The 25,883-nt window shown below is 44.8% G+C and overlaps 1 protein-coding gene across 2 annotated transcripts in view; it reads left to right on the top strand.

The window, feature by feature from the left end:
• The window catches only part of ttc33 (tetratricopeptide repeat domain 33), a 97,799-nt gene that overhangs the window by 14,419 nt on the left and 57,497 nt on the right, over positions 1–25,883 (top strand). For both annotated transcript variants that reach the window (XM_048528232.1, XM_059645049.1), the window contains exon 2: positions 551–766. In XM_048528232.1, the coding sequence (XP_048384189.1) occupies positions 552–766 (215 nt within the window). In that variant the 5' untranslated portion in view covers position 551. The remainder of the gene's footprint in view (positions 1–550; positions 767–25,883) is intronic.

Here is a 25,883-nt window from a genome sequence, read left to right as displayed (position 1 = left end):
TTATCATTCTACTTCTGCCTCTGATTCTCTCTCTCTCTTTCTCTCCCTCTCTGCCTGAATATCTCTCTCTTTCAATGTGAGACCTCTCAGTCTGTGTGTCTCTCTCTCGTGCCCTGTCTTTCTTTCTGTGTGACTTCTTTGTCTGTATCTTCCCCTCTCTCTGTCCATCTCTCTCTCTCTCTCTGTCTCTTTCCCTCAGACTCTGTTTCTGTCACTCTCTCACTTGCTGTGTCTGTCAATCTCTCACTCTTCCTCTCTTTATGTCTCCTGCTCTCTGCATTAAACTCTCACTCTCTACATCTCACTTTCTCACTCACTGTGTCCCACACTTCCTCACTGTGTCTCTGCCACTCAGCCTTTCTTACACTGTCTTGCTCTCTCGCCTGATCCTTCTCCCTCACACACAGTCTTGCGCTGTTTGTCTCGTTCTCCCCTTGCTCTGTCTGTTACACTTACTGTCTCACTTGTGCTTGCGTTGATTCTCTGTCACACTCCCTCACTTGGTAATGCTAACTCTCTCATTTTTTCTCCTGCTCTCTCACTCGTACAGGATGACATCCTTTGGTTGGAAGCGGAAAGCTGGAGAAAAAGTGTCTAAGGTCGCCTCGCAGAACTTTGAGGCAGCAGCTGTGGATGACGGGCTGGTTGAATCTGATGTGGATTGGTTGCATGTGACCAAAAGGCAGCGGAAAGCTTTGCTGGAAGACTGCACAGTGAAGAGCAAGAGACTGAAGGAAGAGGGCATCTTCCTGTCCGAGAATGGAAGGTGAGCTTGGCAGTGCTTGACAACATCTGAATTCTCAGCCACAGTGGTCTTTGCTTAGTAGCCCCCTCCGTCACTGACCCCAGACCCTGGAGGGCCATTGATTTTATTTCTGGGGGTCTGGACAGCGACATGGGTTAGTGAGTGAGGAACTGGGAGTGAAGTGTCACTTTGTGCTTTCGTGGGATCTAGGCATGGACAGCAAGGCCAGCATTTAGTGGCCATCTCTAATTGGGGGGAATCAGCATGGTGAGGCAGTGGTAATAGTAATCTAACTGGCCTCAGTATAAACTCGGCTTTCATTCCCACTAGCCAGTAGTGAAATCAACTGAGTTATAACTGAATGCGATCAATAAGCAGTCGTCTGGTGACAACAAAGCCCTTGTTGACTTTTGTAAAAACTCATCTGGTTCATTAATGCTCTTTAAACATAGAATTCTGTCTTCCTTACCTGGTCTGGCCTTCATGTGACTCCAAACCTACGGTAATTTGGTAGAATCTGACTGCCCCTGAAATGGCCAAGTGATACACTACACTAACAATTACAAACTTTAAGGGAAGAAATGAAATGGAAAATATTAAATGACATGGACTTAGACTGATGGTGGAAAAGCCAACCCTGTCAATACTGCAAAGCCGACCCCCACCCCCGCAACTGAGATCTGGGGGATTGTACTAAAATTGGGGGAATTACCACACAGACCAGTCAAGCACCAGCTTGGTTTAGGCACACTCAGAGAATCCATTCCTTATACAAAATGAACATACAAACACACAGTTAGGAGCAGAAATAGTCCATTCGTCCCATTGAGTCTCCTCTGCCATTCAATATTCATTGAATCATTGAATTTGAAAGTACAGGAAGGAGCCCAATCAGCCCATTGTGATTGTACCAAATGTACAAAATCTTTTCAGAGTGACAGGCAGTAACAAGTGGGGGACTGCAGTGCTCAATGTTGGGACCCCAGCTGTTCACATTATACATTAACAATTTGGACAAAGGAATTGAATGCAGCATCTCCAAATTGCTGCATTGATGACACTAAGCTGGGTGGCAATGTGCTCTGTGAGGAGAAGGTTAAGAGGCTGCAGGGTGACTTGGACAGACTGGCTGAGTGTGCAAATACTTGGCAAATGCAAAATAATGTGGATAAATGTGAGGTTATCCCCTTTGGTCACAAAAACAGGAAGGCAGCTTATTTTCTGATTGGTGGCAGTTTAGGAAAGGGTGAGGTGCAATGAGATCTGGGTGTCATGGTGGAACAGTTGCTGAAGTTTGCGTGCAGCTGCAGCAGGCAGTGAGGAAAGCTAATAGCATTCTGACCTTCATAGCCAGAGAATTTTGAGTATTGGAGCGAAGATGTCTTGCTGCAGTTATACAGGGCCTTGGTGAAGCCATACCTTGAGTATTATGTGCATTTTTGGTCTCCTAGTCTGAGGAGGGACATTCTTGCTATTGAGGGAGTCCAGCAAAGGTTCACCAGACTGATTCCTAGGATGGCAAGGCTAACATATGGAGAAAGACTGGATCAACTGAGCTCGTACTTACTGGAATTATGAAGAATGAAGGGGTGTCTCATAGAAGCATATAAAATCCTGATGGGCCTGGATATCCTAGATGTAGGAAGAATGTTCCCCATGTTGGGGAAATCGAAAACTAGAGGTCACAGTCTAAGGGTTAAGCCTACAGGACTGAAATGTGGAAGAATTTCTTCACTCAGAGAGTTGTGAATCTTTGGAATTCTCTACCACAGGAAGCTGTTGAGGCCAGTTTGTTAGATATATTCAAATGGGAGCTGGACACGGCCCTTCCAGTTAAAGGCATCACGGGGTATCGGGAGAAAGCAGGAATGGGACACTGAGATTGCATGATCAGCCGTGATTGTGTTGAATGCTGAATCAGGCTTGAAAGGCCAAATGGCCTACTCCTGCTCCTATTTTCTATGTTTCTATGTTTACACAGCACTGCCCTCAACCACTGCTTTGTGTCACCTCATCAAAGCACTCAACCAGATTTGTCAGACACGATGCCCTTGACAAGACCACATTGACTGTCTAGTATTAACTTATTTTTTCCTAAGTATATATTACCTTATCCCACATTATGGCCTCCATTGGTTTTCTCTCTGATGATATCAAGCCACGAGGTCTGTAGTTTCCTGGGTTATCCTTTGCTTCTTTCTTAAACAATGGTTTGCAATCCTATGGTCCCCTAGGACTAATCCTGTGATGAGAAAGACCTGGAGAATTTCTGTCAATGGCTCCTTAGTTTGCCCCCATTACCCTCTCAACAATCTAGGCCTGGCACCTGGGCCTGGCAACTTCTGTACCTGGAGTGCTGCCAGCCTTTTTAGCCCCTCTTCTTTATCAATCACTGTACCTGCTTAGTTGCTCAACACCCATGTTTTCAACAGGGCTATTATCTGCATTTTATAATTTGGTAAAGTCAGAAGCAAAGTACTCATTTCAACCCTCTCGTACCCTCTGCTTCAGTGAGCAGTTTGACCTGCTTGTTCCTTATGGGCCCCAATCTATCCTTCACTAACCTTTTACTATTAATATGTTTGAAGCAGATTTTACAAACTGAGTGAAGCCTGCCACCCTTTCCTCATCTTCTGTTTGCCTTTTCCAGCCTTTGTATCTGTTCTGCATTTAAGATTCATGGCTGATTGATTTGAGTTTTAATTCCACGCTCCTTTTATATGCCCAATAACGTTTCAATTCCCCTTCCTAACAAGAATCAATCCAGCGCTACCTTCAAAGTACTCAGTCAACTCAGTTCCGAAGAAGACTCATATCGGACTGGAGACGTTAACTCGGTTTCTCTCTCCACAGATGCTGCCTGACCTGCTGAGTTTCTCCAGTATCCTTCATTTTTGTTTCAGATTTATGGCATCCAACATATTCTGTTTTTATTAGATGGTTTAAATTATACCCCAAACCATCTTAATCCAGGGCATTATTCCAGGGATTCTCCCATGCCCTGGATGCAAATCACATACCTTCTTGGAACTGAGATAGTCGGAGCTACAGATGCTGGAGAATCTGAGATAACAAGGTGTAGAGCTGGATGAACACATCAGGGCAAGCAGCATCAGAGGAGCAGGGAGGCTAACGTTTCGGGCCCAGACCCTTTTTCAGAAATCATTTCAGAATAAGGGTCTGGACCCAAAACGTCAGCCTTCCTGCTCCTCTGATGCTGCTTGCCCTGATGTGTTCATCCAGCTCTACACCTTCTTGGAGCTGGTTTCGTTTAGGCCACTGTTCCACAGGACTTTTTGACATTTTTAAAGTAAAAGCATCCTCATAACTACATGTCACTCCTTTTGAAACAACATACCTTATACACTGTATATACTTAAGCACACGGCCGATGCCGGCGGAACCCCGCCCACAGCCGTCGACATCATCGCTCCGCCCACAACCTCCACAGCCAGCAACCCCAGAGAAGACAGCCACACTAAACCCTGCCGAATCTTCACCATCCCCCCAGACCTCTCACTGACTGAGGACGAACGGTCAGTCCGAAGCAAGGGGCTCACCTTTGTCCCCCTACAACCACACATCAACGAATACCAGTCACGTTTGGACATAGAACAGGTTTTCCGCTGCCTTCGCCTCCATGCTTACTTCTTCAACCAGGAGCCTAACCCTCCCTCCACTGACCCCTTCACCCGCTTCCAACACAAGTCCTCCTCCTGGACACCACCCCCAGGCCTCCTACCCTCCCTCGACCTCTTCATCTCCAACTGCCGTCGAGACATTAACCGCCTCAACCTCTCCACCCCTCTCACCCACTCCAACCTCTCCCCCGCAGAACAGGCAGCCCTCCGCTCCCTCCGCTCCCACCCCAACCTCACCATCAAACCCACAGACAAGGGTGGCGCAGTGGTAGTATGGCGCACTGACCTCTATGTCACCGACGCCAAATGCCAACTCTCTGACACCACCTCCTACCGCCCCCTCGATCATGACCCCACACCCGAGCACCAAACCATCATCTCCAACACCATTCACGACCTCATCACCTCAGGGGACCTCCCACCCACAGCCTCCAACCTCATTGTTCCCCAACCCCGCACGGCCTGTTTCTATCTCCTTCCCAAAATCCACAAACCTGCCTGCCCTGGTCGACCCATCGTCTCAGCCTGTTCCTGCCCCACCAAACTCATCTCCACCTATCTGGACTCCATTTTCTCCCCTTTGGTCCAGGAGCTCCCGACCTACGTCCATGACACCACCCACGCCCTCCACCTCCTCCAGGACTTCCAATTCCCTGGCCCCCAACACCTCATTTTCGCCACACTTCCGCCATTTACAATCCGACCCCACCACCCAAGACATTTTTCCATCCCCTCCCCTGTCCGCTTTCCGGAGAGACCACTCTCTCCGTGACTCCCTTGTTCGCTCCACACTGCCCTCCAACCCCACCACACCCGGCACCTTCCCCTGCAACCGCAGGAAATGCTACTCTTGTCCCCACACCTCCTCCCTCACCCCCATCCCAGGCCCCAAGATGACATTCCACATTAAGCAGAGGTTCACCTGCACATCTGCCAATGTGGTATACTGCATCCACTGTACCCGGTGCGGCTTCCTCTACATTGGGGAAACCCAGCGGAGGCTCGGGGACCGCTTTGCAGAACACCTCCGCTCAGTTCGCAACAAACAACTGCACCTCCCAGTCGCAAACCATTTCCACTCCCCCTCCCATTCTCTAGATGACATGTCCATCATGGGCCTCCTGCAGTGCCACAATGATGCCACCCGAAGGTTGCAGGAACAGCAACTCATATTCCGCCTGGGAACCCTGCAGCCTAATGGTATCAATGTGGACTTCACCAGTTTCAAAATCTCCCCTTCCCCTACTGCATCCCTAAACCAGCCCAGTTCATCCCCTCCCCCCACTGCACCACACAACCAGCCCAGCTCTTCCCCCCCACCCACTGCATCCCAAAACCAGTCCAACCTGTCTCTGCCTCCCTAACCGGTTCTTCCTCTCACCCATCCCTTCCTCCCACCCCAAGCCGCACCCCCAGCTACCTACTAACCTCATCCCACCTCCTTGACCTGTCCGTCTCCCCTGGACTGACCTATCCCCTCCCTACCTCCCCACCTACACTCTCTCCACTTATCTTCTTTACTCTCCATCTTCGGTCCGCCTCCCCCTCTCTCCCTATTTATTCCAGTTCCCTCCCCCCATCCCCCTCTCTGATGAAGGGTCTAGGCCTGAAACGTCAGCTTTTGTGCTCCTGAGATGCTGCTTGGCCTGCTGTGTTCATCCAGCCTCACATTTTATTATTTTGGGTTCTCGTTATTGTTGTTTGTAGGCAGGATTGGAGTGAATCAGACTTTGTACGTCAATAATCTGATACCATTTCCCAGATGGCGTCAGCACGACTTTGTTATAAAACAGCAATTCTTCTGCTGGCGTTTCTTGTTCAGCGCCAGGGAAGATTTGCTGGTGCTTTATGATTATATTAACGTGCACATGGGCACCCACACAGCCAAGTAATCAGTTACTTCCTCCTGTGATACTATTTCTGTATCACCTCAGGGCAATGGTTAATGTTACCCATCAATCGTAGTCACTGCTAATCAGTTTTTTACATAACACATTCAATCAAAACCTGCTTAACTGCTGGTGAATTTCCTGCCAACATTCTGAGACCAGCAATAAGCTCTCCCAGGGCCATAAGATCATAAGGCAATGGAGCAGAAGTGGACCGTGTAGCCCATCAAGTGTGCTCAGCCATTCAATGGAGATCATGGCTGATCTGCTTATCCTCCACCCTATGCTCCTGCCTGTTTCCCAGAATCCTTGATTCCCTTACTGATGAGGTCAGAAATCACATGACACCAACACTGGCACCCCCACAGCATCTCTTGCCGATGGCTTTGTTCAATATATATCCCCAAACAAAGATTAGAAAAACAGATCAGTTTCTGTCAGTTGAGGTTTTAATTGCCTTGAGAAGTTTTATTTTGAAGAAAACAGTTTCTGGGCCATTTGAAAGTGGTTAAGAATGAACTATGTTGCTGAGGACAGTTTTCCCTTGAGGCTGAATGGGTGTATGGCTCTGTAGTAATGAGGAACTGGCTGCACAGGACCAAATAGCTGGATACAAGGAACGCTCCCCTCTGCAACTGTGCCTCAATCTTCAAGGAACCCTATAGGTGACCAGCTGGCACACGCATCACATCAAAGTGAGGGGAACATTCATGGTGGTTTGGAGTCACGTACAAGCTAGATTGGGTAAGGATGGCAGATTTCCTTCCCTAAAGCAGTTGCGAGCTTTTTGAGAAACTTGTTCTCGATCCCAGCTATTCCCAGGATCACTGCAGCAGTTAATGATTTAATCAAAGTGCACAATGTCCTCAGTTAACCCAGTTAACAGGATACACCGACAAGTCCCAGTTTTTAACAAGAACTACTGTTTATTAGAAATAAATAAACTCTAATCACAAAAAACCCGCTGTGATCTAGCAGCCTATAGCTCACAAGATAAAACTCTAATCCCTTTTTAAAACTCCGACATAAATACAGACAGATGTACAGAAAAAAATGATTTTATATGTAGCGGGATAAAACCTGGGAAACTCAGTTCAAAAGCACCAGTCTGCAGCATTCTCTGAGTTTGCCAGGACCGTCTGTTTTTCAATCGCTTTTTCCCAGATTGTTTTCACTACTTCAGAGGGGGAGGCACAGAGTGATTAGCACACTCACTACAAAGTCTCTTTGTTACTGGTTAAAGACAGCATGTTACAGCAGCTGGTGGGAGAAAATAGCAGGCTTTCTTCAGGCTTCAGGTATTTTTACTGCAGAGAGAAAGAGGCACACACAACACCACTTGCCCCCCTAGCAATCTAAAGGCTCCCCACTGTATTATTCACAGCCATAAACTGTCTAGCTGCTAATCAAAGAGGTGTCATCCAGCTGTTCAGCTTCGGTATCTACAGCTGGTCACAGCTGCACAAATAAATCAGCTACCTGTTGCTGGCCAAGCTGTACTGTGTAAACACTGCCTCCTGGTGCTGTGCCATCCGCAGATATCTTACCTCCTGTCTGAACCAATCAGCAATGTAAACACCATGTACAATGAGATTCAGCAACTTGCTTTTGGAAGTACAGCAATTCCTTCCATAGCCTTTTGGTGTGAGAAAACCATCTTTTATTTTCCTCATTTTAATCCACAACCATAAATTGATACAGCTTATACAAACAACATGAGTAAAGCCGATGGGGTTTTTTAAGGATAACAAGGTGTGGAGCTGGATGAACACAGGCCAAGCAGCTTCAGAGGAAAGCTGACGTTTTGGTCCTCTGATGCTGCTTGGCCTGCTGTGTTCATCCAGCTCTACATCTTGTTATCTCAGATTCTCCAGCATCTGTAGCTCCTACTATCTCTGAAAGGGTTTTTTTTTTTAGGTACAGTTTTCTAATCTGACAACATCAGATTTCTAATGACCAGGATCCTGGGGAATGGGGGTAGTGAGGGGTTAGGCTTTCATTTCTGGGACGTTAGTATTCAGTGATACAGTGATCTGAGCGAGACCACATCTGTACTACTGTGTACACTATTAGTCTCTTTCTTTAACAAAAGATACACCAGACTAATACCTGGAATGGACAGGTTGTATAATGAAGAAAGATTGAAAAGTCTGGGCTTGTACCTGCTGGAGTTTAGAAGATTAATAAATACAGTACAGCATAGAAGCAGCCCCTTTGACCCACCAAGCTTACACTGATACACGATGCCTCTCTAAACTAAAAACCTTTGGTTTCTAAGCAATCCGAATCCCTCTATTGCTTGCTTATTCATGTGTCTGTCAAAATTCCTTTTAAACGTTGCTAATGCATCTGTCTCTGTCACCTTCAGCAGCACATTCCAGGTAATTACTATCCTGCCTCTCACGTCTTCTTTAACCGTACCTCCTTGTACCTTAAACCTATCTCCCCTAGTAACTGACATTTCTACCCTGGGAAAAAGTCTCCAACTATCCATGCCTCTCGTAATTTTGTAAACTTCTTTCAGGCCATCCCTCAGCCTTTGACGCTCGAGTGAAAATTTACCAAGTTTGCCCAATCTCACCTCATAGCTAAGACACTCTAAACCGTTTCTGTACCTTCTTCAGAGCCTCCACGTCCTTCTGGTAGTGTGGCAACCAGAACTGTACTCAATATTGCAAATGTCGCTTAACTAAACTTTTATACAGCTGCAACATGACTTGCCATGTTTTATGCCCCAGCTGATGAAGGCAAACATGTCATATGCCTTCTTAACCACCTTATCCACTTGTGACTTGAGACCCAAAATCCCAAGGGTGGATGTGAAGAGGGTGATTCCTCTTCTGAGAGAATCTAACATTAAAGGTTACTGTTTAAAAGAATCCAGGAAGAACCCATTTAAAACTGATGAAATTTTTTTTTCTCACAAGTGTTTGAGAGTCTTTGAAATTGTCTTCTTAAAAAAAGGCAGTGGAAGTAGTCCTTGGTTATTTTTAAGGATTCTCGGGAAACAAGGAGGAGTGAAAGTTTATCGGGAGGGAGGGAAGGGGTAGGCAGGGAAGTAGAGTAATCAGGTTAGCCATGAACTTATTGACTGATGGGCCAGGCTCCAGTGTCTGAGTGACCTGCTCCTGTTACTAATTCATGTTTGAGGATAATTGTACCCTCAACTTCAACAGAGGGAATGAAAGGTGAGTAGGAGCAGAATTATTTTAAACAGAGTGTAGGATTCATTGCTGTCTCCATGGGTGAGAAATCAACAAGAAAGAATATACTGCTGAGTTTAGTTATGGAGACTGAACCAAAGGAGATACGGAAATTACACAGCATTTATTTTCTCTCCCACCACTCTCTCTCTGCTTGCTGCGCGCACTCTCCCCTCATTCCACTGTCCCTCTACACACTTTCCCCATGCTCTGCACTCCCTCTCCATGCCCTTTCCTTGCTCCACAGTCCCTTGGCACACTCTCCCCTCACTCAGCACACTCTCCCTTCGCTCCACAGTCCCTTGGCACACTCTCTCCTCGCTCCGCACACTCTCCCCTTGGTCTATGGCCCCACTGCACACTCTCCCCTCACTCCACAAACTCTGTTGCTCCACAGCCCCTCTGCACACTCTTCCCTCACTCTGTGGTCTCGTTGCACACTCTCCCTTTGCTCTGCTGTTTTTAAACTCCAAAGTCTGTTTATTTGCAGAAAGTCATGAACTGGAATGCAGTGCCGTTAGGTGGGTGGGAATACACAGGATGATAATGTTCGAAAGGGAAATTGAATGAACAGTTGGAAAGCAAACATTTATGAGATTATGTGCTCAGAGCAACAGGAAGTACAGCTCATTGGATAACTCTTGCCTAGGCAGAATTAGCTAAATGGACTCCTACTGTGCCCTCTCATATTAACGGCAAAGGGTCATATTCAAGACCATAAGAAATAGGAACAGGAGAAGGCTGTTCAGCCCCTCAGACCTACGGTGTCACTCAGTAGGATCATGTCTGATCCAACATGCCTCACGCCCACTTTACTGCCCTTTCCCTGTAACCCCTGATTGCCCGACTGGTTAAGAATCTGTCTAACCCAGTTTTAAATATACAGAAAGACTCCACCATGACAGCTGTCTGCAGCAAGGAGTTCCTAAAGTTCTCAACAGCCTGAGAGAAGAAATACCTCCTCATCTCAGTCTTAAATTGTTATTCCTCTATTCTGACACTGTGCCCTCTGGTTCTAGACTCTGCCATGAGGGGAAACATCCTCTCAGTATTTACCCTGTCAAGGCCCTTAAGAATTCAACACGTGTCAATGATATCACTGCTCATTCTCCTAAACTCCAGTGAGTGAGAGTCCAAGGCTGTTTAACCTTTGCACATACAACAATCCCGTCATACCAGGAATCATCATGCGAACCTTCTCTGAACTATGATCAATGAATTAATATCTTTCCTTAAATAAGGGGGCCCAAACTGCTCTCAGTACGCCAGATGTGGTCTCACCAGCACCTTGTACAGTTGTAGTAAGGGCCAGCATTCCATTAGCCTTCCTGGCTACCTGCTGCTCCTGTGGGCTAGCTTTTTGTGTTTCACGTCCCAAATCCCTTTGTCCTGTAGCTTTCTGAAGTTGTTTTTTCCATTTAAATAATACTGTGTTCTTTTGTTCTTGTTTCTAAAAAGAACAACTTCATGTTTTCCCACAATTACCAACTTTTTGCCTACTTACTTAACCTATCAGTATTTCTCTGTAAGATAACAAAGTGTGGGGCTGGATGAACACAGCAGGCCAAGCAGCATCTCAGGAGCACAAAAGCTGACGTTTTGGATCTAGCCCCTTCATCAGAGAGGGTCTAGCCCCTAAAACGTCAGCTTTTCTGCTCCTAAGATGCTGCTTGGCCTGCTGTGTTCATCCAGCCTCACACTTTGTTATCTTGGATTCTCCAGCGTCTGCAGTTCCCATTATCTCTGATACAGTATTTCTCTGTAAACTGTTTGCCTTTCCACCCATTTTGACATTGTCTGCAAATTTGGCTACAGACCAATAAACAGTTGAGGTCCCAGCACTGATCCTTGTGGAAGCCCACTGATTACAGATCATTGACCTGAAAAAGAACCCCCTATCCCCCCACCTCAGCGTTTCCTGCCCTGTAGCCAGTTCTGTATCCACGTCAGTATGTGCCAATTTGCATCAATGACACTTGTGGAATAAGAGAATCAGAGAGCGGCTATACCACAGGATGGGGTGAGTGTGTCTGTGATTCCAGCTCTCTGTAAGACCAGCTCAGACAGTACTGCCATAGTCCTGTAAATATTTCCACTTCAAATAATTAACCAACTCTCTTCTGAAAGCCACAATTGATTTAGCCTTCTGCATGCTCTCAAGTGATGTATTCCAAATCCTAACCACTTGTGCTGTTTCTCACGTTAGCATTGCTTGTTTTGCCGCTGTGAGCTCCAGTCTTCATATTAAATAGACGTTATTGGAGAAACTGCGGAAAATGTTACATCGTGATTGTGGAGCTGCTACAGCCAGAGCATGGTGGCAGCTTAGGACCTATACTGTGCAGTGTTGAAGACACCCAATGGGGATCTTGAAATGTGGGAAGGAAATTGAAAGGGTGGGTGCGCAGAAACCATTCCTGCTTTTGAGTGACTCCAGAGCAAGCATTTACAATTGGTGCATGAGAAAGAGCATAGAATTTTAGAGGATTTCTTTCTACATAGTGTTGCGAGTATGGAATTGCTGCAGAATAGAGCGTTTGAAGCAGTCTCAGTGCATTCTTCTGAGGGAAAATTTGATACACTCATAACAGAGAAGGGAATAATGGAGTATGGAACTTGGCTTGAGGGGGCACGATCGGATATTGATACTGTCAGTAACCCAGGAGATCTTCTGGGGATCGGGTTCAAGTCCCACTGTGGCAGGTGGTAGAATTTGAATTATAAAATATCAGGAATTAGACATCTTTAGAGGTTGGATTTTTGAGTGTCGTTGGTAATGAAGGTTATAGGGATAATGTAGGTAAGTGGTAAGTGTTTAAGCAGCCGTGACTGTATTAAATGGTGGGCTAAGTGGTCTACTCCTGTCCCTGTGCTCCTACAGTTGAGGGGAGGTAAGCAAAACAACAGGTTCGTGTGGCATATTCATACCAAAGTAAACCATTTGGCTTTCTGTGTTGTGACTGCAACTGGTTCTCATGTGCGGTGCTGGGCCTATTCCAGCAGAGGGAAGCAGAGATCCATCTGTTGGGGTGTATGGTGCTGTAGTGCCTGGAGCCTACCGTATTACAACATTAGGGAAGAAAATCTACTCCGGCTGCCTGCGCAGCTACAATGGCCCTGTCACAACATAGGAACAGGAACTGATTCTGCCCCACCATTCGTTTAAATCGTGACTTTTTGTCATTGTATACATGATTTGGATGTGAATATAGGTCGTATGGTTAATGAGTTTGCAGATGAGACTACAATTGAAGGTGTAATGGACAGTGCAGAGGATTATTCCACAGTACAACGGGATCATCTTCAGATGGGCCTATGGGCCGAGGAGTATAATTTAGATAAATGTGAGGTGTTGCCTGTTGGTAAGGCAAATCGGGCAGGACTTATACAGTTTATGGTAGGGCCCTACAGAGTGTTGCCAAAAAAAGAAGCACCTGGATGGGTATATGAATAGGAAGGGTTTAGAGGGATCTGGGAACAATGCTGGCAAATGGGACTAGGATGCTTGTTTATCAGGGACAAGTTGGACTGAAGTGTCTGCTTCCATGCCGTATAACTCAGTGACTTTATGGCTTGCCTTCTGCATCAGTGCCACTTTCCCACACTTTCTCCATATCTCTTCATGTCACTGTTTTTCAGAAACCTATCAATTTGTTTTGATCATGCACAGTGATTGAGCTTCTGTCTCTCTTAAAATATTCAGTAGCCCTCCACCTCCATTGTCTTCTGGGCAAAGAATTCCAAAGCCTTACAACACTCTGAGAGGAAAAAAAATTCTCCTCATCTCTGTTCTGTGAGGGCAACTCTTCCTTTTGGGGCTGCTGTAACCCCGTAATTCTGGATTGACTCACATGAGGAAACTTCCACCTGGGCCACCATTTATTACCCACCCCTCATTGACCCAACAACATTGAAGAAACAGCAATATATTATCAAGTCAGGATGCTAGCTGCGGATTTGGAAGGTGCTGCCTGAGGGTCTTTGGTGAATTTCTGCAGTGCATCTTGTAGATAGTACACACTGCTGCTACTGAGTGTCGGTGGTGGGGGGAGTGGATCCTTGTGGATGTGGTGCCAATCAAGTGGCTGCTTTGTCCTGGATGGTGTCGAGCTTCTTGAGGGTTGTTGGGGCTGCCCCCATCCAGGCAAGTGGGGAGTATCCCATCACACTCCTGACTTGTGCCTTGTAGATTTTCAAACATCTTCAATTGTGCAGATTAACTGGTTATTTACTTTGTTTGTCAGACTTTTGCTTAAATTTAGTGTTGTGTTTCCTTTATTCCAATAAATCCAAAGGTATTTCATTTATTGGTAACACGTCAGATTACCTGAAGTGGTGAGGTAAGTTGTACGAATGCAGACATGCCTTTGCTGTCTTTCATGTTCTCATCCCAATCTTCTTTCACAACAAGATCGTTCGAAATAGAAGCAAGTGGAGGCTATTTAACTCCGGAGCCATGCTCCCTTTGACACCCTTGTCAATGACAAAATCTGTCTAATTCAGCATTGAATATATTCAGTGACCCAGCCCACACTGTACAGTGACAGAAGGAATTCTTCCTGCTCTTTGTTTTAAATGGGAGACCCTCTTATGTTTAAACATGCTCCTGCTCCCCAGTCTTTGATTACTCCAGGAGAGGAAACCAGTTTCCAGCATCTGCTGTCTCAAGCTCCTTGAAGACCTTTTCCAAGAAGAATCATATCTGACAATAAAAGTTAACACTGGTTCTCTCTCCACAGATACTGCCAGACCTGCTGAGTTTCTCCAGCATTCTCTTTTCTTTTTTTTCAGATTTCCAGTATCGTCAGTGTTTTATTTTAATCCTGCAGGATTTTGTGTGTTTCAATAGGGTCACCTCTCCATCTTCTGAATGAGTATGGACCCATTGAGTTCAGTGTTCCCTTTTGGGACAAGCTCCTTTTGTGTCTCTAACCTGCTTGCAGTGTGAGTGGGATCCTCTATGAGCAATCAGACCAAATGGCTACACTGTATTCCCAGTGTGGTCTCACCAAGGCACTGTATGATCGACTCTCTCGCCACAGAGAATGAGAATCCTGTAACAAAATGTAGGCTGTTTCCTTGTTTTCTCTCTGTCTGATTGAGCTTGTTGAAATTCTGCTGTGTTTTAAAAGACTGCCGCGAGTATTTTTCCTTTGATGAATCATAAGATGGAAATATAGACTGGAGCAAGCTGTGGATTCACAACAACAGGATTTAACAGAGCAGTCCCATTCAGTACTCTGGGTTACACACCTCACAAAGACAAAAGTACTTTGAGAAGCAAAGTACTTAGATATTGCACTTTAATTCCTTACTGGGACGTGGGCCAGCATTATTGTTGCTATCCCTAAATACCCTTGAACTGAATGTGTCTCATTCGGCTTTTTCAGAGGGTAGTTTGGAGTCAGGTACATTACTGTGGGTCTGGAGTCACATGTAGACCTGACCAGGTAAGAACAGAAAGTATCCCTCCCGAAAGGACATTTGTGAGCCAGATGGGTTTTTACAGGAACAAAAACAAAGTTGCTGGAAAAGCTCAGCAGGTCTGGCAGCATCTCTGAAGGAAAAATCAGAGTTAACGTTTCGGGTCTGGTGACCCCAACTCAGAACTTTAGAGCAATCAGTTGTAGTTTCACTTGTTAACTTATGTATAGTTTTGGGACTAAAGAGATCTAAGGGGTACAGGGAGAAAGCAGGAACAAGGGATTGAGTTGGATGATCAGCCCATGATCATGTTGAATGGTGGAGGGGCTGATGTTCTCTATGTTTTTGTGGTTCATGGTCACCATTGCTGAAACAAGCTTCAATTCCAGATTTTTTTAATTGAGCTTAAGTCCCACCCACTGCTTGTCCCAGCAGGAGAAGGTGGTTAAATCAGTGAATGAGATGCACCGACCCAACGCATCTTATACCCTTCAAAATGGAGGGCCAGCACATTCTTTTCCAAGTGTTACTTTTTGTTTATTCTCACCTGGGGAGGGTAGGATTTGAACCCAAGTCCCAGGGCTATTAGACTGGATCTCTGGTTTGATATTCCAGTGAGACCCCGCAACACCACCGTTATCTGTCTGTGTTTGGTTAGTAAACATGGATCTGTCTCATGACATAAGGGAAGTTGAAGTGTAGCAGTAAAGCCCTTTCTCAGCAGAGATTGTTGGGGACCAAGCAGAACAGCAGCTATTCTCCTTCCACACTCTGTGGGCCCAGATAGCGCCTTGCGCTTCTCACTGGCACAAACCCTGCCCTGTTAGTTACTGCTTTTGGCAAGGTGCAGCCATGCAGACTCCATGATCTCCATTGCTGAGCGGAAAAGCACAACTTGCACGCCAGGAAAGTGACAGTGTGGCAGTCTTAATCACAAGAGAGTTTTTTTTCATAAGTGAAAGCATGCTCGCAGCCCAGGGAACATTCCCAAAAACCCTGATGTGACAATACCCCAGAAAATGCCAGCTGGCCCTCGAACTAGGACAGGGAGTTCCTGCACAACAGCTGGTTTCCTGCTGCTGCTGTTCCAGGCTCACAGCCAAACCACCCAGGGATCACGGCAAGTCCCTGACCTTGTTTAGGGGGCATCCCTGTTTGCAGGGATACCCGGATACGGAGCAGGAGGGTGACACCATCAGAATGGAGCTCTTCCTCACTTGGCTAATGCAGGACCCATGTGACATTGTGGGGTCTGTAATGTGTGAGTGTGGGGAGAGGGGGAGGGTTAATGGCACAGGAGAGGGTGACGTGAGACAATGGCAGGGATGGAGTTAGCCTGTGGGGTGGGATGGCATGCTGTGAGACTGGGGGAGGGTACGGACGTGTGGTGGGGTTTCGTTGGTGGTGGGCGGGGGCGTGGTGTTGTGGGATTTGCCTGATCTTTTGTGGCATTTTTGGCAGATGCTTTTTGGGCAGAGGATTTTTGGGAAGCTGTGAGTTATTGAACCCAGTTGTATTATAGGAATGTGTTGGATATTGTTCATGGCACATTGTGTTCATTAGTCCATTCACACAGTGGCTTTGCTTATCTTCATCTCCTGGCTGACTTGTGTTGGTGTGAGGTAACAGTCTGTAAGTATTACGGTGTTGCAGCTATTCCTCATGTCTGAGTGTTACTCCCATATAAAGATGTTGAAATTGTGGCAGGTCCTCTCAGGTCTGATTTACTTGGGTTGGGTCACCCCAACACTAGCAAGCTCCCGTTACTGCCTTGAGCCCAATCAGCTGACTGAGCACAGGCCGCTGGTTTGAACTCCAAAGCTGCCTGGCCCACATGCCTTCACTACTTACATGCAGTGGGTAATTTCCTGACCACAGTTTATCTTTTTAATTTGTTCATCCCGTTACCAATATTTATTATCCCATCCCTCATTGTCCTTGAACAGAGTGTATCCCTCAGTCATTTCAGAGAGGTATTAAAAATCAACCACATTATGGGTTTGGAGTCATATGTAGGCTAGACTAAGCTGGGACATTTCCTACCCTAAAGTCGTTATTGTCCCGAAATGGTCACCATTAGGGCTAGCTGTTTATTCCACATTTTATTTGTAATTGAATGTAAAGTTCAACATCTACAGTGGTCACATTTGGAGAGATTGTGTCAGTCTTCACTATAGAGTTTTGAAGAATGAGGGGTGAACCTCAGTGGAATTTAGAAAATAGTTAAAGGAAGAGACAAGGGCAATATGGGTAAGATATTCCCCCTGGTTGGGCAGTCTAGAACCAGGGGACACAAGGGAGACTGAAAGACAAGCAACTGTTTCAGTAAAGTTGCCCAAGTCTTGTAATATTTGTGTAATTACAAGACAACAATGCAGTTTATTTGAATCAGATTTTGGGAGACACTCTGGAACTGTCCAGGGGATAAACTACAGTTCAGTGCTTAATCCCAACATTCCTCAGTCACGATCCTTTGTTTAAAGTTCATGATGGTGTTTCCTAAAAGGCAATGATAGTGACAAGAAAGACTGAGTTGAATGAAGAAAAATCAAACCAAATGAGAATCAGATGATGACTGTTAGGTTAAGAAAGCTTGTGTTTCTATGACATTCTTCAAATCTGCCACGCATCTGAAGATACTTGACTTTGAATGAGTGAGCTTTGAAGTGTAGTCATTAGCAGGTAAAGATTTCATTACGCTCTGCAGAAATTAGTTTTGGTCATAAAAAAGCATTTGTGATGGACATACTGCAGGTGGAAGACTGGAGTCCATGATAAAATAAGGAAGAACAAGACATTTAGGAAAGCTTAATGCAATCAAACAGAGATGGACCACCCTGTTTGTTAATAAAGGCAGTTCGAGAAAGTATCCAATCCAAAACTAATGCACGCAGTAAGGTGAGAACTATTGATGGGGCAGAGGATTGGGAACTGTTAGGAACCAGTGGCAAATTGCCGAAATAACTATTAAAAAGGGGAAGAAAAGTGATTATGGAAGAAAATTGGCAAGAAATATAAGATCAAACAGCAGGAGTTTCTGCGGGTTATGTGAAAAAAAGGCAGCATAAGTATGCAACCTCTGGAAGATGCAACTGATGAATTAATAATGTAGGAGAGAGAAGCGGCAAATAGTTTAAAGCAGCATTTTGCTTTGGCTTTCAAAAAGGGAGGACCCTGTTCACATTACAGACTGATCACAACAGTGACGGGAGGAAAGATCTTTGAACAGTCTTGATCACAAGGAACAAAATATTTGACGAACACATAGGACAAAAAGTGGATGCGTCCCCATGGCCCGATGGCCTGCATCAAGTGCTTTTATAGAGTCAGGTCTTTTACTGTGCTGTAAAAACACTTTTTGGCCCATCATTCTCACATTGGTTATCAAATCTCCATCTGCTCTAATAACAAATCATTTCTCTCTTTATTGACTTTTGATTCACCCTGTCCTGCTGCCTTCAAGGCACAATGGACATTCACATCAAGGTCTGTCTGATCCTCTGCACTTCCTAGGGTCCTATCATTCAATGTGTTCTCCCTTCCCTTATTGGTGCTTTCAAAACAATCACCTTACACTTTTCATAGTTAAATTCCATTTGCAAATGTTCAGCCCATTTGACCAGCCTGTCTGTATCGTCCTGCAGTCTAAGGCTTTCCTCATGGTGAATGTACATATCATCTGTGAACTTATTGATCGCACCTCCTACATTCTTGCCTATGTTTATTAATGTACACAGCAAATAGCAGCCTTGAACCCTGTGGTATACCACTGAACACAGATAGCTTCCATCACCCTCTGCTTCCTTTCATAAAAGTAGTTCTGGATCCAGTTTGTCAAATTATCCTAGATCCCGTGGGCTCTTAGCTTCCTAAGCAGTCTCCTACATGAAACTCTGTTAAATGCTTTATTGAAGTCTATGTAGCTCAGAGGAAGTGACCAAAGAGATAGTAGAGAAATTGGTTGAAATATTCTAGAACTAATGGTAGTTTGGGGAGTTCCAGTAGATTGAAAAATTGCTAATGTGACACCCTGTTCAAGAAGGGAGGGTAACAGAAAACAGGCAACAATAAGCCAGTTAGCCTCACAGTTGTCATTGGGAAAATACTGGAGTCCATGGTAAAATAAGAAAGAACAAGACATTTAGGAAAGCTTAATAGAATCAAACAGAAGTAACATGATTTACGGAAAGGGAAATCATGTTTAACAAATTTTCTAGATTTCTTAGAGGATTATAACATGCAGAGTTGATAAAGGGCAGCAGGTAAATGTGGTGTATTTGGATTTCCAGAAGGCAGTTGATAAGTTGCCATGTAAAAGATTATTGAACAAGATGGGAGGAGCTCATTGTACTCAGGGTAATGTGTTAACAAGAATTTGTACCACACAGAAGTCAGAGGAGCAGGTCTTTTTCAGGGTGGAAAGATGTAACTCATGAAATGCCTAAAGCCCTATAAGCCTTAATATTTACCGCCTATGTAATGACTTAGAGGTGGGGACAGCATGTAAAGTATTTAGATTTGCTGGTGATAGGCGGGAGGGCTGGTTGTGATGAGGACATGAGGAATTTGCAAGAGGATATAGGTAGGCTGATTGAGTGAGCAAAAGCATGGCAGATGGTGTTGAATGTAGAAAAGTGTGAAGTCAAGCACTTTGTTCAAAAGAATCAAAAGGCTGACTATTGTTTAAATGGAGAGAAACTGCAAAAGAGTGCTGCATTGAGGGAGCTGGATATTCTTGTGCATGAGACACAGTGGTAGCAGACCGGTACGGCATGTAATTGAGAAGAGAAATGGGAGTTTAGCCTTTGTTGTTATGAGGTTGGAATTTAAAAACAGACAAGCCTTGTTATAACTGTACAAGAGTATTGATGAGGATGCACCTGGAATACTGTGTACAGTTTTGCTTCCTGTATCTAGGAAAAGCATTGGTGAAGGTTGGAAGGAGATTGACAAAGTTAATTTCTGGGATGAATTAGTCAGCTCATCAGGTTAGACCTTTATTCGTTAGAGTTTAGAACTGTAAAAAGGATCTTATTGAAACATAGATTCTGAGAGGTTTGACAGGGTAGATGTTGAGAAGATGTTACCATCTGTGGGAGAGTCTCAGACTAAGAGACATGGTTACAGAATGAGGGGGCACTCATTTAAAACTGTGATTCAAAGGAATTTCTTCCCCCAGTGAATGTCCGTCATTCTTTACCCCAGACAGTTGTAGAGGTAAGATAACTGACAGCATTTAAAGAGGAGGCAGATAGACGTTTGAAACATCAGGGTGTTGACAGCTGTGACACGAAAGGCTTGGGGCAGATCAACCATGATCTTGTTGAATGACACAGCAGACTTGGCAGGGCTGAATGGTCGACTCCTGCTCCTATTGCTCCTGTCCTTGAATGGATTTGCATACAGTGACTGAATCGATCTGGTTAACAAAAAGATGTTAAAGATTGTGTAGACTGTTAATTAGATGAATGGTCATTGAACCTCTTTTACTGATGTACCCTCAGGAATAAGTGTCACCTAGAACAGTCGGAGGATTCCCTTTCTCTTCTTGTACCAGCGCGTGGCAATCACTCGATGTAGAAATTTGAAGAATGAGAGTTGACCGCAGTGAAATTTCTTACAAAATGCTTACAGGTTGAGCCAGGGTGGAAGTAAATGTTTTCCTTGGCTGGTGTCTTAGATCCATTTGACATAACCTCAGGGTAAGGAACAGATCATTTAGAACTGAGATGACAATGAATAGAGAATCCACAAGTTTCTAGAGACTACTGACTTTGAGGGATATGGAAACAGTGCAGGAAAATGCACTGTGGAGCTGATCAGCCATGATCTAGAATGGTGAGCAGGCTCAGGAGCTGAATGGCTAATTATATTCACATGTTTGCTGCAGCAAATGCCTGAAAGCAGTATTCATTAAACACAAATGTTTTGTGGGTAACTTTCGCTATAAACCAAAAATGGAATGCTGTCTCCCTATCTTTTAAAGTGTCCTGAGTGCATACAGCCGTAAGGAACAGGAATAGGCCACTCAGCTCCTTGAGCTTGCTCTGCCACTCAGTAGGATCATGGCTGATTGACATTCCTCCTGTACACTTTGCTGTACTTTCCCCCCCGCAACCTTTGATTTCCTGACTGATCAAGAATCTATTTATCTCAGCCTCACAAACTTGATTGAGTTTTTTGATGACGTGACCAAGAAAATAGATGAAGGCGGTGGGAGACATTGTCTACGAGCCTTTGACATGCTTCTGCTTGGTAGTCTGATTAGGAAAATTAGATCACAGGGGACCCAGAGTGACCTAGCAAATTGGATAAGAAATTGGCTCAATGTTTGGAGACAGAGGGTGATGGTAAAGGCTTGCTTTTTGGGCTGGAGGCCAGTGACCAGCATTGTTCTGTTGGGATCAGTGCTGGGTCTGCGGTTGTTCGTCACTTATATAAACAATTTGTTTGAGAGTAAAGAATGGCACCAAAATTAGTGGTATAGTGGAACAGTGAAGAAGGCTATCTAAGAGTACAACAGAATCTTGATCAGCTGGGATATTTGTGAGGTGTTGCATTTTGGTAAGACAAACAACTAGAATTAGATTTTATTGTCTGTTAATGGTTCTGGGAAGTGTTGCGAAACGGAGAGACCTAGTGGTTCAGGTACATGGTTCCTTGAAAGTGGCATCGCAAGTAGACAGGGTGGTGAAGAAGGTGTTTGGTATGGTTGCTTCATCAGTCAGAGCACTGAGCATAGTGGTTGGGACATCATCTTGTGGCTGTACAGGAGAGGAGAGTACTCCACTTTTTGAGTACTGTGTATAGTTCTGGTCACCCTGGTACAGGAAGGATATTATTAAATTGGAGAGGGCGCAGAAAAGATTTACCAGGATGTTGCTAGGACTGGAGGATTTGAGTTATAAGGAGAGGCTGGATAGATCATAGAACAGTACAGGCCCTTTGGCCCACGATGTTGTGCCAACCTATTATCCTGCTGAGATCAAACTGTCCTGCATACGCTACATTTTACTTATTCTCCATGTGCCTATCCAAACATCGCTTAAAAGTCTCTAAAGTACCTGACCCCACTACCACTGCCGGCAGCACATTCCACACACCCACCACTCTCTGTGTGAAGAACCTACCTCTGACATCTCCCCCATACCTTCCTCCAATCACCTTAAAATTTTCCCCTCTGTAATAGTCGTTTCTGCCTGGGAAAAAGCCTCTTGCTATCCACTCTATCCAAGCCTCTCATCATCTTGGATAGGCTGGGACTTTTTTCCTGGAGAGTAGGAGATTGAGGGGTGCATCATAAGAGACATAGATAAGGTATGATGTGGAGGTGCTGGTGTTGGACTGCGGTGGTTAAGGCCAGAAATCACACAACACCAGGTTATAGCCCAACAGGGTTATTTGTAAACACAAGCTTTCAGAGCACAGCCCCATCGTCAGGTGACTTCAGCTAAGAAGCTGCTTGGCCTGCTGTGTTCATCCAGCCCCACACTTTGTTATCTTGGATTCTCCAGCACTCCAAAAGCTTGTGCTTTCAAATAAACTTGTTGGACTGTAACTTGGTGTCGTGTGATCTCTGACCACATACAAGGTAGATAGCAAAGGTCTTTTCCCTAGGGTAAGGGATTTCAAAATTAGACAGCATAATTTTACAGTGAGAGAGGAAATATTTAAAAGGGACCTGAGGGGCAATTTTTTAATACAGCGTGTGTTTCTTATGTGGGATGAACTGCCAGAGCAAGTGGCAGAGGCAGGTACAGTTCCAACATTTAGAAGACATTTGGACAGGCACGTGAATAGGATAGGTTTAGAGGAATATGGGCCACACACAGGCAAGTGGGACTAGTTTAGTTTGGGAAACCTGGTCAGCATGGATGAGTTGGATTGAAGGATAAGTTTCTGTGCTGTTTGACCCTATGACTGTATGTGGGCTCTTCCCGCTACTCTCTGTGATTAAAAAGTTCTAAAGCCTCTCAACCTTCTGAGAAAAGAAATTCCTCCTCATCTGAGCCTTAAATTGTCAGTCTGGAATCTCAGGTTAAGTTCATCCCATTTGTCATCATTTGGCCCTATCACTTTAAATCTTTCACATTCCTGTACCCATTCTAGATGCCTTTTAATTATTCTAATTGTGTCCATCACCTCCTCTAGCAGCTCGTTCCATATACACATCACCCTCTGCACAACACAATTGTCTGTCAGGTCCCTTTTAAATCTTTCCCCTATCACCTTAAACCTATGCCGTCTGGTTTTGAACTCCCCCTCTCCCAGGAATAAGACCTTGTCTGTTCTCCCTCTCTATGCCCCTCCTGATTTTATAAACATCTGTTAAGATCACCCCTCAGCCTCCGATGCTCCAGAGAATAAAGCCCGAGCCTATTTAGCCTGTCTTTACAACTCAAACCCTGCTATCTGATAACATCCTTATAAATATTTTTGAACCCTTTCAAGGTTAACAACATCTTTACTATAGCAGGGAGACCAGAATTGAATGCAGTATTTTCAGAGTCTGGCAGCATCTGTGGAGAGAAAAACACAGTTAATGTTTTGAGTTTGATGTGCGTCAATTTAGCTGACCCATTTTCTCCTTTACACAATGTTATTTTTATATTTCAGCCTTCCCTTCACCAACATTAGCAAGCCACTTGACTTTGGCTCTGAGCACCCTCGTAAATCTATCCCACTTGCTCCTCCTCTCCCTACCAGTGAAGTCACGATTGTCCTAGAAGATTGAAGGGCTGCTCTCATTAGAGACAATTGGTAGTGGTTTAACCTGAGGGTCACCACACCTCAAGTGAGGGGAGAAGTTGAGAAGGAGAATTCTTCATGGTATCTCAGCCGGTACAGGAATTAAACCAATGCGGTTGGCATCATTCTGCATCACCATCCAGCCAACTGAGGTAACCCATGCACCTATATCTATTTACAAGCTGATATTCCCTCAAAACTTTGAGGATTCTTCACTCTAGTGATAACACAAGGACGAGTTACCTTTGTCTCCGAGCGTAAACACCTTGTACCTATTTCACAGTTAAACGATCTAAGTCTTCCTTTGATCATTAGCCATCATACCCACACACCTCTCCCCACAACCTGACACTGCCTGGCAGACTTCAGAACAAGTCAATTGACACTTGTAATTTTCTTTAAATTTAAAGATACAGCCCCAAAATACAAAAGTCTCGTGATTGTAATTGAGGATAAGTGGAGGAGAGTGGAAAAGGAAGGAACTTCTAATTGCCAGTTGGTGACGTGGTATTTCCCAGGGGTGTTATATTGGGATCTCATATTTCTTAATTACTTTAAAAAAGGAATATAGGTTTGTTTACAGACAACTTGATGTTAAATATTGCTGACAAAAGGCAAATTTTGTCAAAGCTTTTCATCTGACACATCAGAAGCATACGAAGCTAAAGGGAAAACAGCAGTTTATACTGCATGAGTGTATGAGAAGGTGATCGTTGGTTGGCAAGTGGACTTTGATTGGTAGAGGTGTTGCCCTGCAGACTGCACCAGTTAAAAGATGACCGACAGAGCTGGCTGTTCTGTTCTTTCCAGTATAAGTATGAGCTCTCTCACGTTCTTGGACTCTGTTCCCTGGTCCTGGGTCTCTCTTAAGGAATTACTCAGTGCCTTGACTGTGAAACGTTGTCTTTGTTTCATGAGAGTCCATCCAGTTTGAACATAGAACATTACAGCACAGTACAGGCCCTTTGGCCCTCGATGTTGTGCCGACCTGTCATACCGATCTGAAGCCCATCTAACCTACACTATTCCATGTACGTCCATATGCTTATCCAATGATGACTTAAATGTACCTAAAGTTGGCGAATCTACTACCGTTGCAGGCAAAGCGTTCCATTCCCTTACTACTCTCTGAGTAAAGAAACTACCTCTGAATTCTGTCCTATATCTTTCACCCCTCAATGTAAAGCTATGCTCCCTCGTGCTCGCCATCACCATCCTAGGAAAGTGGAGTTATTTGGAGTTATTCAGAGCTCCCAGCTTACTGTTGCTAATGTAGAGATCCCTAGGTTCAGTCTGATCTCTGCTATCACACCAGTTCCTTATCGTGGTGGCTCAGTGGTTAGCACTGCTGCCTCACAGCACCAGGGACCTGGGTTCAATTCCAGCCTCAGGCGGCTGTCTGCGTGGAGTTGCACATTCTCCCTGTGTCTGTGTGGGTTTCTTCTGGGTTCTCCAGTTTCCTCCCATGGCCTTATGATGTGCAGTTTAGGCTGTATTGGCCATGCGAAGTTGACCCATAGTGTCCAAGAGTATGCAGGCTGGGTGGATTAGCCTCAGGAAATGCAGGATTACAGGGCTAGTATATGGTAGGGGGGGGGTTGGGTCTGGGTGGGATGCTCTTAGGAGGGTTAGTGTAGACATGATGGTCCGAATGGCCTGCTTCCACACTGTACGGAATCTGTGATTCGATGAAAACCTGTCCACTGAGGATTATCCCATAGTGGGTGAAAACATGAAGGCGTCTAATCACATCCTCACCTTCCTGGCCCATGCATTTTACCAACAAGTGTTAAATTTCAACAACACCCCTCCCTTAACCTCACCTGACAAACTAGTGACCAGCTGAGATTAACTAATTCACCAATGACTGAAGATGAGACCTTTGATTTTGTACATCTAGCCCATCCGGTGATCTGCCTTACCGACTGACTGATGGCACAGATCTGGACCCTACAGTTTGATATTGCCTATGTGTATGTGATCATGCAATTTGAGTTGTTCTTATTTACATTACATGGAGGTCACTCAGACTCATCAGCTTATCCTTTGGGCCAGCTGCCTAATAGTTAATTAGGTTTACTTTTAAACTGTTTATGACATACATGTGTTTGTTTACTGACAATATGACATTGAACAAATGAGTCAAAAGGGCTTCCTAACTAAATAGAGAAAAATTAAATATTCCTTTGTCAAATATGCCCAGCACTGTCCATACTGTGTCCTCTGCTACAAT

This window comes from Stegostoma tigrinum, chromosome 3 (assembly GCF_030684315.1).
Source record: "Stegostoma tigrinum isolate sSteTig4 chromosome 3, sSteTig4.hap1, whole genome shotgun sequence".
Taxonomy (NCBI): Eukaryota; Metazoa; Chordata; class Chondrichthyes; order Orectolobiformes; family Stegostomatidae; genus Stegostoma; species Stegostoma tigrinum.
Note: the sequence above shows the minus strand (reverse complement) of the source record. Positions and strands in the feature narration are given on the sequence as shown.